General features: G+C 47.4%; 1 protein-coding gene across 1 annotated transcript in view; it reads left to right on the forward strand.

The window, feature by feature from the left end:
- Positions 1 to 5,939: 5,939 nt before the first annotated feature.
- LRIT3 (leucine rich repeat, Ig-like and transmembrane domains 3) overlaps positions 5,940 to 19,682 on the forward strand; it is a 32,735-nt gene continuing 18,992 nt past the window's right edge. Inside the window, exons 1-2 of the mRNA XM_075617157.1 lie at positions 5,940 to 6,146; positions 7,167 to 7,639. Of these exons, the coding sequence (XP_075473272.1) occupies positions 6,022 to 6,146; positions 7,167 to 7,639 (598 nt within the window). The 5' untranslated portion in view covers positions 5,940 to 6,021. The remainder of the gene's footprint in view (positions 6,147 to 7,166; positions 7,640 to 19,682) is intronic.

A 19,682-nucleotide genomic window follows, 5' to 3' on the forward strand; every position in this document is an offset into this window, starting at 1 on the left:
CCCACCCCTCAATATGACACTCTCTCCCCCTCCCCTCAATATGACACTCTCTCCCCATCCCCTCAATATGACACACTTTCCCCCTCCCCTCAATATGACACTCTCTCCCCCTCCCCTCAATATGACACTCTCTCCCCCTCTCCTCAATATGACACTCTCTCCCCCTCCCCTCACTATGACACTCTCTCCCCCTCCCCTCAATATGACACTCTCTCCCCCACCCCTCAATATGACACACTCTCCCCCTCCCCTCAATATGACACTCTCCCCCTCCCCTCTATATGACACACTCTCCCCCTCCTCTCAATGATACTCTCTCCCCCTCCCCTCAATATGACACTCTCCCCCCCTGCAACTCACATCACTCTCCCCCTGCCACTCACATCACTCTCCCCCCCCTGCAACTCACATCACTCTCTCCCCCCCCTGCAACTCACATCACTCTCTCCCCCCCCTGCAACTCACATCACTCTCTCGCCCCCTGCAACTCACATCACTCTCCACCCCCCTACAACTCACATCACTCTCCCCCCTGCAACTCACATCACTCTCCACCACCCTGCAACTCACATCACTCTCCCCCCCCTGCAACTCACATCACTCTGCCCCCTCCTGCAACTCACATCACTCTCCCCCCTGCACCTCACATCACTCTCCCCCCTGCACCTCACATCACTCCCCCCCCCTGCACCTCACATCACTCCCCCCCCCCGGCACCTCACATGTCAGCAGGCCTGTCCAACTCGTAAAGTGAGAAGGGCCAAACTGCTCCAAGGAAAAAAAATTTGGGCCGCACGGGTTAAATCATTATCATCATCCTCATATCTCCCCCAGAACCCCTCACTATCAACCTTTACGATACTCCCCATCTATCTCTCATACCCCCATCTCTCCCCCTCACCCACACAATACCCCCCTCCACATCAAACACACAATACCCCCCTCCACATCAAACACACAATACCACCTCCACAACCCCCCAGCCCATTCCATGTCAGCAGCCCCCCCCCAAGTCAGCATCCCATGTCAGCATCCCCCCAACAAGTCAGCATCCCATGTCAGCAGCCCCCCCCATGTCTCTCTTCCCTCAATATGACACTCTCTCCCGCTCCCCTAAATGACACTCTCTCCCCCTCCCCTCAATATGACACTCTCTCCCCCTCCCCTAAATGACACTCTCTCCCTCTCCTTTCAATATGACACTCTTTCCCCCTCCCCTCAATATGACACTCTTTCCCCCTCCCCTCAATATGACACTCTCTCCCCCTCCCCTCAATATGACACTCTCTCCCCCTCCCCTCAATATGACACTCTCTCCCCATCCCCTCAATATGACACACTTTCCCCCTCCCCTCAATATGACACTCTCTCCCCCTCCCCTCAATATGACACTCTCTCCCCCTCTCCTCAATATGACACTCTCTCCCCCTCCCCTCACTATGACACTCTCTCCCCCTCCCCTCAATATGACACTCTCTCCCCCACCCCTCAATATGACACACTCTCCCCCTCCCCTCAATATGACACTCTCCCCCTCCCCTCTATATGACACACTCTCCCCCTCCTCTCAATGATACTCTCTCCCCCTCCCCTCAATATGACACTCTCCCCCCCTGCAACTCACATCACTCTCCCCCTGCCACTCACATCACTCTCCCCCCCTGCCACTCACATCACTCTCTCCCCCCGCAACTCACATCACTCTCCACCCCCCTACAACTCACATCACTCTCCCCCCTGCAACTCACATCACTCTCCACCACCCTGCAACTCACATCACTCTCCCCCCCTGCAACTCACATCACTCTGCCCCCTCCTGCAACTCACATCACTCTCCCCCCTGCACCTCACATCACTCTCCCCCCGGCACCTCACATCACTCCCCCCCCTGCAACTCACATCACTCTCCCCCTGCCACTCACATCACTCTCCCCCCCCTGCAACTCACATCACTCTCTCCCCCCGCAACTCACATCACTCTCCACCCCCCTACAACTCACATCACTCTCCCCCCTGCAACTCACATCACTCTCCACCACCCTGCAACTCACATCACTCTCCCCCCCCTGCAACTCACATCACTCTGCCCCCTCCTGCAACTCACATCACTCTCCCCCCTGCACCTCACATCACTCTCCCCCCTGCACCTCACATCACTCCCCCCCCCTGCACCTCACATGTCAGCAGCCCACCCCCCTCACATGTCAGCAGCCCAACCCCCCTCATATGTCAGCAGCCCACCCCCCCTCACATGTCAGCAGCCCAACCCCCCTCATATGTCAGCAGCCCACCCCCCTCACATGTCAGCAGCCCACCCCCCCTCACATGTCAGCAGCCCACCCCCTCTTCACATGTCAGCAGCCCACTCCCCCTCACATGTCAGCAGCCCACCCCCCCCTCACATGTCAGCAGCCCACCCCCCCTCACATGTCAGGCGGCAGCAGCAGCGGCAGCGGCAGCAACAACAGAGTTGGGGCCAGGGAAGTGCAAGGGATGCGCGCTCTAGCAGCAGACCCGGAAGTTCCGGGTCGCGCTACACTGTTAGAGCGCGTCACCCTGCTGGAGCAGGCTGAGGGGAGTAGGCTGAGAGGAGGGGGGGGTGGAGAGCACGGTCACTGCTGGAGCACGCTCCTACTTGCTGGAGCGCGCTCCTGTCCTTACCGAGTCAGGGGGGTGAAGGGAGGTGAAGGGGGGGGGGGAGGTTGAAGGGGGTCGCATGTTGTGCAGGCCTGGTGTAGAGGATGATTTTTAAATTATATCATTCAGAATATAAAATACCACATAACTCTCTCCCTATAACCCCTAGAATAATGCCCCCCACCATTGTATTTTGTTTGATTAAAATAAACACGTGGGCACCTATTTTGATAGGCTAATTTGAATATTTGAGGGAGCAAACACATATCTGACATGTTCACTCTGATATTATTACTCTCATATTTGGTATTTTTACATACATCTGACTTTGCCAGCTGCAAACCCATATTTCTTATCCTTGTTAAGCACATCATATTTTAATTATCTTACATTTTGTAGCTCTGGCCAGAGAGTATCAATAACTAGGTTCCATTGAAGATAGGCGTGGCAGACAGCAATATCTGTATACTATCATCTGTTGGCTCTCTGTTGACATGGTTCTGCTTTTTATGCCCCCACAAACACAGACCAGGTCCATCCTAAATGAACTCATAGGAGACACAGAAAAATAGGTATTTTAAAATGCAAGCTAGCCCCTTAGTTGCTGTATTGTTAACACAATTGTATAGTTTAAGAAGAGTATTATTCTTAGATTTATTTATAAAAATGTTTTACCAGGAAGTAATACATTGAGAGTTACCTCTTGTTTTCAAGTATGTCCTGGGCACAGAGTTATGATGACAATATACTGTATGGTTACAAATAGATGGTTACATTAAGTGAGCAGGGTTATATATTATATATAAAGACATTGCATGAACAGTTAAAGATAATATATGTTATAGGCGTATGCAACAGTTACAGACCAGATTAAAGCTGCAGTTCAGGCAATATCCTGCATGTGTGGGTTTTTTTAATAAATAAGTTCTGTAGTAAGAAAAAATACTTTTAGCATTTTCTGTTTTAAAAACAACAACTTTGAAAGACCAATTTTCTTGTATTCTATTTTAACAAGCATGCTTGTTCCTAAAGCAACGATTTACAATCAAAACCAGAGACAGAACATAAAACACAGACAGAGCTCAGTGCACATCCAGTGAAACGTATACACGGTATAGTGCCTAAATATATATATGTATAGATATCTATTAAATAAAATGGTCTTTTAGTTTAATATTTTGGCCAAATTGTTGTAAGCCCCTGAGCCACTACACGGCAGACCACATCTCAAGGGTCCCTAACACTAATATAAATTCTTAATAACCTGTGCATTACCAGGAAGAATGATTTATAATAAATCTGTCAAAATTAGTAGCATAGTTCTAAGTCTGATTGAAGCTTTTATTAACCTGTACATTACCAGGAAAAGCACTCTGTATTAGATTTGTCACAATCATACTGCAAGCAAGTAAGTTCCCCTGAGAGTGGGAGATGCTATGGAGTGAGCTTTTAACCATTTAAATGTGGGAGGGGGTGAGCTTCAATTAGGTAGGAGGTTGCCACCCTCCAGCAAAGACTAGCTGAACAAGAATTGTAAAACATACAGGACACCTACAAGCTCATATTGAACCCCCAAAATAACCACAACATATATATAAGCATATAAGTGTCACAGAGAAGTGCTACTGAGCATGGCAATATATATTTAAAACCAGAGAAAGAACATAAAACACAGACAGAGCTCAGTGCACATCCAGTGAAACTTATACACGGTACAGTGCCTAAATATATATGTATAGATATCTATTAAATAAAATGGTCAAAATGTTAAGCTAAAAGCTCTGTCTGTGTTTTATGTTCTGTGTTCTGTGCCGGAGGGTCCTGCCCCTCTTCAACCATGCCCTCTTTAGCATTTCGTGTTCACTTCTGCAGACCCTTCACGTTAGATCATGGTTAGCGTGATCGCGATCTGCAATAGAAAAGGCCTTGCCCAGAAAAAGTGCATGAACTAATAAGGGTTCCAGGGTGACAGAAATCTGGACGTACAACGCAAGTCCACAAGGTAATGACGGTGTTAATATGGTCAGATACTTAAAAACATTTTAAAAAAAAGATTAAAAACAAAATGAATTGAATAGACTGATTTATAGTGTACATGTCTGATTTAGTAGATTAGTCAAGATAACTGACATTGTGACCGCAAAGGGGAACAAATAAAGTGAGTTTGGTGAAGAGAACTTTTAGGTGAAAAGTCATATTCATTTTATTCCAGGAAAATTATTTATTTGTAACCCTTCCACTTGCATTATATAAACATCTCTTTAAATTGTGACCTGACTCAAGCAGGGAAAATCGTTCAGATACAATACAAATCAATACAATAAATACAATGATGCTAGAAAAATGGAAAGCATTAACACACACACACACACACACACACACACACACACACACACACACACACACACACACACACACACACACACACACACACACACACACACACACACACACACACACACACACACACACACACACACACACACACACACACACACACACACAAAAGCAATCGTGATCTAGAGGAAGAATAATATATATGTACAACTCTCAGTTACACATTAGACCAGGGGAGGCCAACTCCAGTCCTCAAGTGCCACCAACAGGTCAGGTTTTCACAATATCCCTGCTTCAGCACAGGTGGCTCAGTCAGAATGGGTTCTGACTGAGCCACTGATTGAGCCACCTGTGCTGAAGCAGGGGTATCCTGAACACCTGAGCTGTTGGTGGCCCTTCCGGACTGGAGTTGGCCTCCCCTGCATTAGACCCACTAAATAATTTTTCTTATAAAAAATTCCAGCAGCATACAGTTCTGGGGACGGTCCCTCTGGTGACCGAAAAGTAAAGCATTTGGGACCATATTAACTAAGTAGAGTTAAGCTGTCAGAAGAATAGGCCATAAGATGCCTAACCGCTTAAGGTTAATAAATATGGCCTTTGGTGTTTCTATGTATTACATTTAAAATGATTTATTGCAATTCTGTGTGCTGGTCATATACAGTCCTAGGGCTAAAAACTAAGCATTTATGTGCATTTTGAATATAAGATGCTGACTGAAGATGAGTGAATGGAAAGATTTCATTTGTGACTCTCACTGTGGGACCTGCCCTTTCGCAAAAGGGAACCTACATGTCAAAGCATATCTCCATTGCAAGCTATCTCAATGCAGCCTGTCTTTCAGCAATATACAGTATAGCAGACTGTGATCCCATGATCCTTTGAAGAATACATTTCAAGGTTAAGTAACGACAGATCTCAGTTAATCCCATGTAATCTGCTATTACTAAATGAGTGTCTACAATTCTGGTTTACTTTTGTCAGAATGCATCTCACAAATGCAGGACAATGAAGGTTTTAAAAATTGGCTGACTTCATTATATTTGTATGGAAGCCATGTATCTGTTTCTTTATCTGTATATTGCAATCCTCAATTTTGGTAAACTTGATAGTTTTTGTCCTTCACAATGCAGTTGTATTTTCTACGGAAGAAGTGATGGTACGGGAACAAGGTATGTATGTATTTTTTAGTCATGCAACATAGCACCCCCACACCCCCACACACACATATACATATATACATGTTATTGCTCTATATATTTATTTAATATACAGGTATACGATGGTGGACCATTGTATATTATTTATCTCAGCAACCCCCCCATTGAGTGTGGATTAATCGGAGCTCAGTGTGGAAAGTTACCGTCCATCATTCTCTGTTTAGTTTGTATCTCATGTAGCTTCAGTTGTTTGGTCATCAGCACAATCGGGTTTATTTACTAAAACGTCCCAGGTGCAAATCTGGGGGAAAAAAGAATTGCACCAGATTTGTTAAAGATAAAACATCTCATTGCTTTCTATGTGATTTTTTTCATTGATAAATATTGTGTTGTTTTTGTATGCACTGCTTTTGATCCAGTTTTGCATTTAGTAAATAACCCACCATGTGTTTTAAGCCATTGGGGGTTATTCATTGAACTGCGATTGTTTGGTGATTCTGTGAGACAGCGCCATGATCGGCTTTATCACACTTTTATGCATAATCCCTATTGTCTTGCTCCTGTTTATAATGGTTGAAGCTCATGAGATGCATCTGTAGTTTGCGACATTCATATATGTCATATATCTGTATAGATTTTGTTAATACATCAACACTCAGCTATGTTTATCCCCAAATTTGCACCTAGAATGTATTTGAATAATTTAATCTAATAATGAAATATTGTTTACTGTTCACATTAATAAAAGCATTTATAGTCAAAACATTTTCCCCAAATAAATGTTACATGAGTTAGCAATATGGTTTTTTTTAAAACTTTTTTTTGCATTGTCCTTTAAAACACACACACACACACACACACACACACACACACACACACACACACACACACACACACACACACACACACACACACACACACACACACACACACACACACACACACACACACCTAACTGTTTATCTGCTTGATTGAAACATTCCAATCAATCCATTACAATTCTGTATTTTTCAATGTATTCTTTAATGTTAGGTCTGTTCTATGTAATGATCCTGATATGTTTGACATTCCCGTCAATGTTCCTGTTGACACTGTGAAGCTTCGAGTAGAAAAGACAGTTATAAGAAGAATTCCCACTGAAGCTTTCTACTACCTGGTTGATCTAAAATACCTTTGGGTGACCTACAATAGCATTTCTAGCATTGACTCAAGCAGTTTTTACAATCTGAAGAATTTGCATGAATTACGTCTTGACGGAAACGTAATGTCGATTTTCCCATGGGAATCCTTGGTGGAAATGCCTAGCCTACGAACCTTGGACCTGCATAACAACAAGATAACGAGTATTCCTGCTGAGGCTGCCAGGTACCTGAAGAATATCACCTATCTAGATGTGTCCAGCAATAGACTGACTACTTTGCCATCAGACTTGCTGGACATCTGGCTTCCATTCTCTGAGACATCATCAAGAAGTACACATCTAATATCGCAGAGAGTTGTATTGGGTAAGTTAAGTGAATACATTTCCTAGAGATTTGCTTAGGAGTTGCAGCATAGCAAATGTTACCCAAGACAGCAGTAAGCAGATGTTTAAAGCAGTTGTTTGGTTTCCATTCAATACCGAAATAGAACAAAAAGAGAAAAACAAGCGATGTACAGCAAAAAGATAAATCATGGCTAGATAGCAAATAAAGTAGAAAAAATATTTATTGAACAGGAGCCATGGTATAAAAACAGGAATAGGAAAAAAGCCTCTCACGTGTTTCACTTCCAAAGTTTTGGGTGTGAAACGCGTTAGAGGCAGTACATCACTTGTTTTTCTCTTTTTGTTCTATGTTGGAGGTATGCGATTAGCACACCTATAAAGAGCTCTGGACGATCAGAGGATCCAATATGGACACATTAATTGTGAGTACTAAATTGATGTCAACAAAACTTTCTCGGATGAACGTCATATATTGATCACTTCAGGGTATGTCGCTGTTCTAAGACACCAGTGGTTTGTAGGGTTGTAGGTGGAGTATCCCTGAATGGCAATATTTGCATCAGGAGTTTTAGGGGTTAGCCATGTTTCTGTGAGAACGATGTGAGGCACCATGCTCTTTGTTCATCCAGATTGGGCAGCAGGCTCCAGATATTTGTATGGGGGACAGATAGACCTTTTTGGAATATAAAAGGAAAATTCTCAGGGGTATGGGACAGAGTTGAAAAGGGAGGGCCTGAGTTAGGTTCAATATCACCTGCTAAAGAGAGTAATAGTATGAGTAGAAATTTGAGTAGTTGTTTGCAAGTTGTAAATTTGTGGTGTTTTCCATTAGATTGAGCAGTGGTTGGTGTGCTGGTTGAGAAATCCAGGGTGTATGGTGATATTGGGTGTGGGCCAGGAGGGAGGAGTTTGTAGTGGATAGAAAGAGTAACATTTCCATGAGGCACGAGAAAGAACAAAGTTGAGGTACATACCAGGTTAATTATCACAGAGGTAGATAAGGCTGCATGGAGCTGTTGTGAACCAAGTGAGTGTGTGCAGACTAAACAGCAGAGGTGTGCCTTTTCCTTGTCAAATGTTTTGCTGCATTGCAATGCTAGGGTCTATTCAGGGTTTTCAGTGGGTTGAGTGTGTGAGGGTTGAGGGGGGGGGGGGGGTTGAGGGCAGTTGTGTGCCGTCAGTGTTGGGAGAGGCTGCAGTAAAATAAGTTGTAAAGGGGTGGGGGGTTAAGTGTGCAGGCTAACAAGCATGAGATCATATTGTGGTCAGGGTAGCTCACTGTTTGTTGCCTTATGTAGAAGAGTTTGCAGTAGATCCAGTCCCCAGTTAACCTCTAGTCAACCTCTAGTCAAACTATAGTCTAACTATATATTCTCACTTAAAAAGACTCACTTTGCCTCACACTAAAATTCCAATGCAATAGAAAGCTTCCCTACAGACCATGGGATTTAGTGCCATTTTGAATTCCATAATCGGAGCTCAAACACCCGAAAAACGTTAAGTATCACAACAAAGTGGAGTGGTTCCCTGAGCTAAAAAATAGTGCAGTTTAGTTCCATAATTTCTGGTTCAAATTCTGTAAAAAAAACATCTACAGTATGTGAAGAAACAAAAGATGAGTAGGCAGGATTGCTGCTTAAAACACTGTTTTGAACCACACTTCGAAGTAGCAATTATATAAGTGCAATAAACTATACACTATTTTATAAATAGGATGGTCAGGTGCATAGCTTGCCTGATGCAGAGAAATACCACCAGATTTAGCAAACAAAATGTCAGTTTTCGGTGTAGTTGTCCCCTTTTAGGAAACATTTTTCTGATTCCATTATTTATTAATGTAGCCATGTGTAAAATTGGTGTACATATCTCTTTCTCATGCTGGCAGTAAACTTGGTAAGTATGCAGGAATGCCAGTAGTTATCATGGAGGTTTGCCCTCACACCCTGGTGAGGTGTTATATGTCCCATAGGAAGTGACAACATGCTATGTGTCCACGGTTAGTGACATCAGGGATGTGCCTGTTCCTAAGTGATATAAGACACAGCACTGCCAAAAGTTAGTGAAGTTCCTGTTGTTGGCTGCCTCTGTTCAGTAAGAGGCACATGGAGGTCTGCAACATTGTTGCAGTAGTCTGATGCAGAGCTGTGAGTCTGGCAGCACAAGGCAGACAAAGAGGAGCTGGTGAATCTTCCTTAGGGGAGAGGTGGAAGCAACTCCATTAGAAAAGGAGGAACCTTTCAGAGGGAAGCAGCTGAACCATGGAGGGCTGAATACACCCCATTGTGGAGGGCAGTTGGCCCACCGTGCAAATAAAGATGCATCTGATTAACAACACTCTCGTGTGCAAGTGTGAAGTCATTGCACAGAGAGGAGCACCACAGAGGAGTTCCTCATCAGACTCATCCCCAAGCGGACGCCGGGATCCTGATGAGGTGGAGGCGCTGCACTGGATCTAGGTAGGACTCAAGCACACTACCTCAGCTGCCTGCCAGGGTTGGCAATCCCCACACACCATCATGTGGGAGACTCAGGAGTCCTGTTGCCAACAGGTGCACCACCAGACACTATCACACTGTAATGGGGACTGGTTAGACCACAGGGGCCAATGTGAGATTGGGGGGGTCAGGCCAAGTCACAAATACCGTTACATTTGGAGGCGAGCTGCTGAGATCAGACCTGTCAACAGGACAGGCTTTAGCTAGGCACACTGGGAAACAGGGAGAGTGTCTGCTGCCACTTTGTGCTGCGTTGGGACGGACCTAGGGGTGGTCAAGGGGCTGACGGGGTATTGTCGGTTCGCAGGGACGACCTAGGGGCCTGAAAGGAGTGAGGGGTTTGGAGCCGGGCTATAGCTGACCGAGTCACTTTGAGGTAGTGCTAGTTGGTAGGATGCCAGAAGGGATAGCCTGTTAACGAGGTCAGGAATCCTGGAGAGGGTCTGCGCTAGGCTAACCAAGACAGGTAGACGCCCCAAGTACTGCATGGAAGAGCCAGAGTACTCTAGCCCATTCCAGATCACTTACCATAGGGAGCACAGACTGGGAGGAAGGAGTCACAGCAGACACTGAGAGAGTGAGCCTAGCCTGAGGTAGTGCATACATGAGTCCAGCCTACATTAGGTACACATGTGGTGGTGCATCAGGGCAATCTTTATTGTATCGGTGTGGTGGCTGCCCCGCAGAGCGGAGCCCCATATACAATCAGAACAAACACCGCAACGCAAGATGGCGACGGCGTTGGAGTCAGTAGTAATGCGCAATCAGTCCGTTGTGTGTGATGAGGACATGGGACAATTGATGAAGCGGTACTTCAGTCTTCGTCAGAAAGACGGAGAGGATCTACCTGGGTTCCTCCTGCGGATTGGAATCGCCTTACGGGAGATGCGAAAGGGGGATTGTATTAAGGCCACTGAGGTGGAGGCGTACTTTTGTGATCAAATTCTGAGAGGAGCGAGACCTGACCATCCTGTCGTGGCCAAGATGCGATGCTCCTGGATGCGGGGTGACCCCCTGTCCTTGAGTAGGCTAATGGATGAGATAGAGGAATATGAAGTTGCAGCTGCTGCGAATATGGATGGCAGAGCGATCCAAAATGGCGATTCCCGCTTCCCTGGGAGACCGCGTGGGCCAGTTGCAGAAAATTCTGCAAATGCAAAAATTGCAGGGAGTTGGCCGAGAGCGGCGCCAACAGGTGAGCCCCGCCCTGATGGGGGGTATGGCGTGAAAGCTAAGGCCGTGCCCTCTAGGACTGAAAGAGGTGCGGCCTCAATTAAAGGACATCCAATTAACTTGTGGGACCCTCCCCAAATATTCACCAGGGGGAGGGGTCTCTATCTCTGCCAGGCAAGACCCGAGTTGTCTGAGGGAGGAGCTGGGTGTGAGCTTCCTGGCCCACAGTTGTGAGCTGGTGAACAGGAGAGACCATTGTGCAAAGTGTCTCCCGTAACCAGCACAACAAAGAGCGAGATGGACATTGGGGTATATCCCTACTCATTGCCAGGATGCTCCCTGGTAGTCAAGGCGGGGGCGGACACAGCCATGCTGACGGCTGAAGCCCCGCGTGCGGCCTGCACCGAACCAGTTGATCCCGGAGAATGGGCATCGCTCCTAATGATCAAAACGGAGCCTGAAGAGAGAGGGGTCTACAACCGCGGTGAGAACCCGGAACCTCACCGTCGGTCCCCTGCGAGAGTGCCACTCCCCGAGTCGGAGTTCGGCTCCTCGGAAGAGGAACAAGCCACCCTAACGACGGTGGTGATGCGCCTACCGGCGGACCACTACAGCGGTGCGGGAAAAGAACCGGCACTTACCTGTGACGCGGCGGAGCGGATTCTCGTGTCGCCGGTGCAGAACCAACCCGAGAGGCGGAGTCCCACGGCCGTGGTGACTTACAGCGCGGAAGGAGGAGAAGATTCCATCCCGAGCCGACGGAGCAGTGAGATACATCCTTACCCTCCCCAGGCGCTGGTGGTGGCAACGGCGGAGGAAGGCCTAGCCCAGGCCCGAGCAGAGCGGAGAGCAGAACCATCACTTCCGGCTGCGGATGTCGTTGTGGAGGAAGAGATCCCGCATGGGGATCCATCGCAAGATGGCGGAGTATCCGGTTCCGGTGATGACGTCACTTCCGGCGGAGGTAGCGGAATGACCAGAGAGAGAACCACAACGCCTCGGCGATCGGGCAGTTCTTCCCGATCACCTGTGTCAACACAGAGCTGGCAGGCTGCGAGGAGAGCTGAGACGGGTGAGGCCCAACCAGCGGCACGTCCGCACAATGATACGGGACTATCCGAAGGCAGAGAGCGGGTCGGAACCCCGTGGATGCCCATTACCTGTCCCTACGCCCAAACCCATGCCCTAGATAAAGCCCCTGTCCCAGTCACCTTTTCCCGTGGGTCCACGTCCAGTTTGGGAATGTCGGGAGGGTCCCAGGGAACCGGTGAGGAACGGACTGGGGAGAGACTGAACAGTTACGCTTCAGAGGGGGGTTCCAGGGGTGGAGGGCAACTGGGTATGGCATCGATGGACCGGTGGGTGCCTAATGTAACCGATTCGGCAGAGGAAAAGGTACCGGGATCATATCCATGGTCCAAGTCTCGCTCGGAAAGAACCGCGGGGATATCCTCTTGGGGGGATGCAGAGGAAGGGGACTCAATAGAGTCAGAGAAAGGTAAAGAAACCCGGTGGTGGGCCCCATTATTTGAGGGCTATGTGGCCTGGATGGACCGTACGCGATTCCTTGTCCGAAGGAAGGATATAGTGGATTACAGGTGGGAAGTAGGAGAGTTCCCACCCGCGCAGAGGGAAAGGGAGCTACGAGAGAGGTGGTTCAAAATTGAGTGCAAGGAAATAGAGCCCATGGGTCCTGACATCCTATCAGACCCAGTAGACCCTGATGAGCCCCTATCATGGGTGCTGCCTGGACGGGCAGGGAATGCTGAGCTAACCCGGTGAAGCCGGGCCGAGAGGGCCATTATTGCCAAATACCAGGCGTCCCACTGGTTGGAGTACCCGTATGTCCCTGAACCCCTTATGGAGGAGAGTGAGGCAGAGGATAGGGGATATGGCACTGATAAGGAGGAAGGATCAGGGGAAGAAGATTGGGATCCTGGCGGGCTAGATGAGAAGTGTCACCCAGAGGGTTACAGCATTGCTGCTTTAAGCCCAGTGGACCATGCTGTGTGCAAGCCACCGTAAGAGGGTATGGTAATACCAGTAATGGATACTCCATCAGGGAGTAATCCGGGTTGTTATCCTCTAACGTTAGGATGTATCTGTTATGTTTATGATGAAAAGAGATATGTACTGTAATGTGTGTTGTTATGTTTTGCAGTGCTACCTGAAGGAAGGTTCCGCAAATTTAGATCCCAGCCGGGCCGTTGGGTTCCACCAGGGGGAGAATGTAGCCATGTGTAAAATTGGTGTACATATCTCTTTCTCATGCTGGCAGTAAACCTGGTAAGTATGCAGGAATGCCAGTAGTTATCATGGAGGTTTGCCCTCACACCCTGGTGAGGTGTTATATGTCCCATAGGAAGTGACAACATACTGTGTGTCCACGGTTAGTGACATCAGAGATGTGCCTGTTCCTAAGTGATATAAGACACAGCACTGCCAAAAGTTAGTGAAGTTCCTGTTGTTGGCTGCCTCTGTTCAGTAAGAGGCACATGGAGGTCTGCAACATTGTTGCAGTAGTCTGATGCAGAGCTGTGAGTCTGGCAGCACAAGGCAGACAAAGAGGAGCTGGTGAATCTTCCTTAGGGGAGAGGTGGAAGCAACTCCATTAGAAAAGGAGGAACCTTTCAGAGGGAAGCAGCTGAACCATGGAGGGCTGAATACACCCCATTGTGGAGGGCAGTTGGCCCAACGTGCAAATAAAGATGCATCTGATTAACAACACTCTCGTGTGCAAGTGTGAAGTCATTGCACAGAGAGGAGCACCACAGAGGAGTTCCTCATCAGACTCATCCCCAAGCGGACGCCGGGATCCTGATGAGGTGGAGGCGCTGCACTGGATCTAGGTAGGACTCAAGCACACTACCTCAGCTGCCTGCCAGGGTTGGCAATCCCCACACACCATCATGCGGGAGACTCAGGAGTCCTGTTGCCAACAGGTGCACCACCAGACACTATCACACTGTAATGGGGACTGGTTAGACCACAGGGGCCAATGTGAGATTGGGGGGGTCAGGCCAAGTCACAAATACCGTTACATTAATATTTATTTTTAAGGTATACTATACATACACACCGGTTCCCTGTACGTAACATCAGGAAGACATCAAGCAAGACATGAAAGCAGAAGTCTGTAGATAAAGTGTTTCAATTATCTGCTGGCTAGTGTTCCCATATTGTTTTCTATTGTTATATTACTATAATACAGGAGTGCGCAAAATTTTGCTCCTGCGCCTCCCCTGCCTCTTGGCCGCCGGTGCTCGCGCCCCCCCCCCCCCCTCTTTGCTCAGTGCGGTGTCAAATGCCACACGGGGTCATGTGACGTCAGGTCACATGAGCCGCTGCGTCATATGACACTGTGTTGCTATGGCAACGCAAGTGTGAAGCCATGCCGCATGACCCTGCTGTGTCATTTGATACCACGTTGCCATGGAAACGCTTCCAGATGCCGGCTGAAGCAAGGTAAGTTGAGGTTCCAGAGGCCTCAAGTGATCCCCTGGCATTTAATTGTAATGCCTGGGGGAAGAGCGCGGGGCCTCTGCAACCGCCTGCGCACCCCCTGAAAAATTTTATGCCCCCCAGTTTGAGCACCCCTGCTATAGTATACAGCAGGGGCGCAAACTGGGGGGGGGCGCGAGATTTGTTTTGTGGGGGCGCTGCACTTAGAGGTACCACGCTCTTCCCCAAAGCATTTAAATGAAATACCGGGGAGAGCGCGCTAGGCCTCTTTAACTCATTTACTTTATCTCTGGTATGGAGGGGTGGCATGAGCAAGGGGAAGAGCAGGCAGAGGGGCGCAGACTGAAATGTTTGCGCTCACCTGGAACACAGCTCCTGCTGCCCTCAACCGCCCCTGCAGCGTGCTCTCCCTCGCTCCCCAGTGTAGATGGAGTGGAGATGTTGCTGGTGTACAGTAGATTGTAGCTCGTTCCCTCTCCCTCGGCCGCCTAATGACAGTGCTAATCACTAGTTCCCAGCGTAAGGAGAAGAGTGGGGCAGTTTTCATCAGCACACCAGCATTAAGCAGCTGATGAGGGGCAGGGAGAAGCTCCTACCCATGGCCCTTTTGAGTGCTCAAGGCTTGATGGTGGTTCTATCATTGCCAATCCACCGAGCTGCGCGTTCTTACCCACAACAATAAAACTGATGGCCAGGGAGAGAGAGTGTGGGGCATCTGTAAGTGCCTCTTACCTTGTCCTGCGGCATCTCTTCCTACAGCATCCTATTATCATCGCGCCGTGCCGTCAAATGGTGTTGCCATGACCATGTGACATCAATTGACATCATGGCATCACATGGTATCATGACGCTTAGGGTCTCATGCAGTAAAGGCCGGAAAAAAAAGAAATCGCCAGGATTTTTAAATCGCCATTTTTGGCAGTGTTGCTAACACAGTATGCAGGAAGGCCCGAATACCAGTGAGAGCAACATTTCCAAACATGGCGAGTTGCCGGCGGCGATAGGACCTGCCCTCCGATTAGGGCTCACCCGATGAGTTCTATCTGCTGCAGAGAGATCCGCCTCTCTCTGCGAAAAAATCGCCGGAAAAAAATATTTTTACATTTAAATGTTATGACTAGTGTAGATGAGCAGGGGGTCTTCGGAGCAGAACCACGTTGGTTTCAGGTCTGGGGACCCCCTGCTTCCCGAGATACAGGCCCCGTTATGGGGTGCCAGTATCTCCTGTGCATTGGATTCCCGCGTCACGTGATCGGGACATTTAAATGCATAGGAGATATCGACACCCCATAACGGGTGGGTTCCCGCAGGCCTGAGGTACCAATACTGTATTAAAAAATATAAAGCATGGCCTACATTTATATCAATACACCCCCCACCCCAAACACAGTACAGTAATGGGCAAAATAACTATTATTCAGATATGGATAATAGATTATTTGCCCATTAATAAACACAACATTAGCCAGCATAAATAAAGTAAATACGTTCTACTTACCCCTGGCAATATGAAGGGCGTCCTCGTCAGCATACTACAGGTCTATGTCCTCCGTAGCCAGAAAAATATATAGCAAAATACATTCTAATGGCCCCTAACCCCTTAATCACCTTAGCGGTTATTAACCGCTATAGTAATTAAGGGGTTAACCCACCCGGGAGGCCTAACCACCCAACCCAGACCCACTATACCCACCTTGTACCCATTGATTGTTATAGTGGTACATCATACCCATATAATAATAAGGGTCTGATAAGCCACTATAGCACTCAATGTGCACCCTAATCAAAATACATTATTGCCCAAAAAACACAATAATAAAACATTCCAAAACACCTAAACACCCCAATTCAATAAATTAAAACAGTAGCCAACAAATGCAATTAATACAAGCACTAACCAACACAACAATGAATTAATTCAACCATTAAGCAACAAAGCAGTTAATTAATAAAACAACTCCGCTAAACAACAATTAATTAATTTAACCATTAACCAACAAAGCAATTAATTAATAAAACAACTTGGGTAAACAACCATTAAAAGCATTACCCAACACAAGACATCATTAATTAAAAAAGAAAATCAATCGCCAAAAAAATTAACATTAATGCAGCAAAATGACAAACAATTACATCCACATAATAAACACACATAGAAAAAAATCACCCTCAATACAAAGCAAGCAATTAAAACATAATTATTGATCTAATAATGTATTGATCTGTACCTCAAAGTGGTACAGATTCATACATTATCAGTCAATGTGCAATGAAAGAATTACCAAAAAAAAAAATCCAATCGAAAAACCTGTAAAAAAAATAAAATACATTTACATACATTCAATATTTTACTTACCTTTAGAAGCGTTGGCCCTCCAACTCCCAGGGAAGCAGGAAGCTCACATATTGCGAAGGCCAGAAACTGCATCCGATGCCATCCGCCATGAAGATCCGGATCAGGTACCCAAATGCTTCTTTCTTTTCTCTTCAATCACCTTCTTCTATCTTCTTCTGTAATTATTTCTTAATTTTCTATATCTTCTATCTTCATCTGTCAATCCAAAAACCCAATGGTAGATCCACAACACGATGTTGTCTTGTCCTCTTCTTGGGCTTAAATGAGGCGTCATGACCTCAAATATGGCTTGTAACGTCACATTTGGGTGGGAACTGGTTCAACAGCCATCTGATTGGCTGTTAAAACCATGTGCCCTTTTTGGTACCTCAGGCCTGCGGGGACCCACGGGGATCACACGAGGACCACACGAGGACCAGCGGACGCCCACGAGTACTACCCAAGGACCCCCAGACTCCCACGGGTACCACCTGAGGACCCACCGGGGACACCTGCGGGGAAGAACCAGGGGCCCCACAGCTGTGGGGGACCCAGACACCCACAGGGACCACCCGAGGGTCCCCATACACCCATGGGGACGACTCAAGGACCCTCAGACACCCGCGGTAACCATCCGTGGACCCTGTTGGGGCCCACGGACACCCGTGGGGACCACCTGGAGGCCCATGGAGCCTGGCGGGGACAACCCGGAGGCCCCCAGACACCTGTGGGTACCCCCCCGGTGTGCACTGTGGGACCTGCGGACACCCATCAAGCCACCGGGGACCCGTCGGCCTTGGGTATTAATTGTGTGTAAAAAAATAAATCATGGTTTTACAGTATGGGGGGCACAGGGAGTGGCTTGTGTATTGGGTTTAGTCCACCCGCTAACCCTCCGCAAGGCCTAAACACCCATCAAGGGCCAAATACCACCTTCACCCACAATAAGCCTGGCACGAGTGTTAAACCCCTTCATTGCCTTAGCATTAGCCGCTAGGGTAATGAAGTTGCAATTAAATGCATTTTTCATGCATCTGATTCATGTTGGGGGTCTCCGGTGCTAATATTAATGGGTATCAGCTTCGGAGACCCCCGGCATGAATCCGATGCAGGAAACATGCATTTTATTTTCTAAGTGCTGTCTTGCCGCTCATCACCGTTTCTCCCCACCTCCTTGCCAACTTTTTGTGGTTGGACGATTTGGAGAGGAAATCGCAATTCTAAAGTGGCAATCAGCTGCGATAAGCTGATCGGGGCTTATAGAATTGAGCGTGTTTGAGAAAGTGGCCGAAAAGTGGCGTATCGTTGAGCGTCTGCCGTTTTTTTTCCGGCCAAAAAAATATGGCGATTTTTGCTCTTACCACCAGTTTATCAGGGCTTACTGAATTGCAGTAGGCTTTTTTTAACGATAAGCTTCCGATAAGGGGCTTATCGCTACTTACTGCATGAAGCCCTTAGTTGGCTGAGGAGATGCCACGCCTGACAACGTAAGAGGTCCCACAAACGTCCCACACACCGAGCCCCGCAAAATTCCCAGCCGGTCCCGGCTCAAGGCCATGTTGCCTACCACCAGTGTATAGCAATGTAAAAAAAATATATAACAGGCTATGTCTCATTATACCTTTCTTTCCCCCTGTTATCCCTGTTATGTAAGTCCTGTTAGCTGCAGGCAGTAACAGGTTTAATCTATGGGCTCTTGACCCCAATTATGCCCCTCTTATGAGTGATAGAAGTAAGGTGGTGACTCATGGCCTGTGTAAGCCTACCAAGGATAGGTATAGACCATGAGCTCGCCCCTTCTTGATTCTCCTAGGAGGGGTTGACCAAGTTAGTCAGAGTCCTGATTAAGCTCTTGAAGAGAGATGATGCAGAGAGCTGTGAGTCTCTCCTATGGCAGGATGAGCGTGCTCACCCCCAGCCTTTGGTTGAGGGAACATCAGATTCAGCCACAAAGGCCTGTAAGATCAGGGCCTTCATCATCCAAAGGTCTGGGACCTCTGAGACCATGCACCGCTGTGATGAAGAAATGCAGTGAGTGTCAGCCAATAAAGATCCTGTTCTAATATACCTTAGTCTGAGTATCAGTCCTTGGGCTGAGGGGGAAAGAATGCAATAGTGGGGGTTGACCTCCGAAAATCCTGGAGCCCACTACTGCTGGAGGCGCCAAGCACCATGAGAAGAACCAGAGGAAGAACCTAAGCCTGTCCCGATCTCCATACCACCATAGATCAGCTCAGCTCTTCTGACCCTAACCGGTATTGCACCACACACAAGGTAGCAAAGGCTGTGTATCTCCCACTGGGGGGGGGGGGAGGGGAAACAGTGCTACATATAAAACCTAACAATTGCAACGTAGTATCTTAAGCAACAATTAAAAAGCTTGGTTTTTTTGAGAAAACAGCAAAAAACATACAGCTATTTATGCAATCAGTAATCAATATAAGCTTCATCCAGAAATACTGCATAGTCTGCAACTGCAATACATGTGCTGCAGAATAACATAGACATCCCAAAATAATACAGGCCAGAACATTTACTAAACACTCAATGTGCATGCGATTGTGTGTGCATTACTTGGCTAGCTTATTTTTCTGTTT

This window comes from Ascaphus truei, chromosome 1 (assembly GCF_040206685.1).
Source record: "Ascaphus truei isolate aAscTru1 chromosome 1, aAscTru1.hap1, whole genome shotgun sequence".
Lineage (NCBI taxonomy): Eukaryota > Metazoa > Chordata > Amphibia > Anura > Ascaphidae > Ascaphus > Ascaphus truei.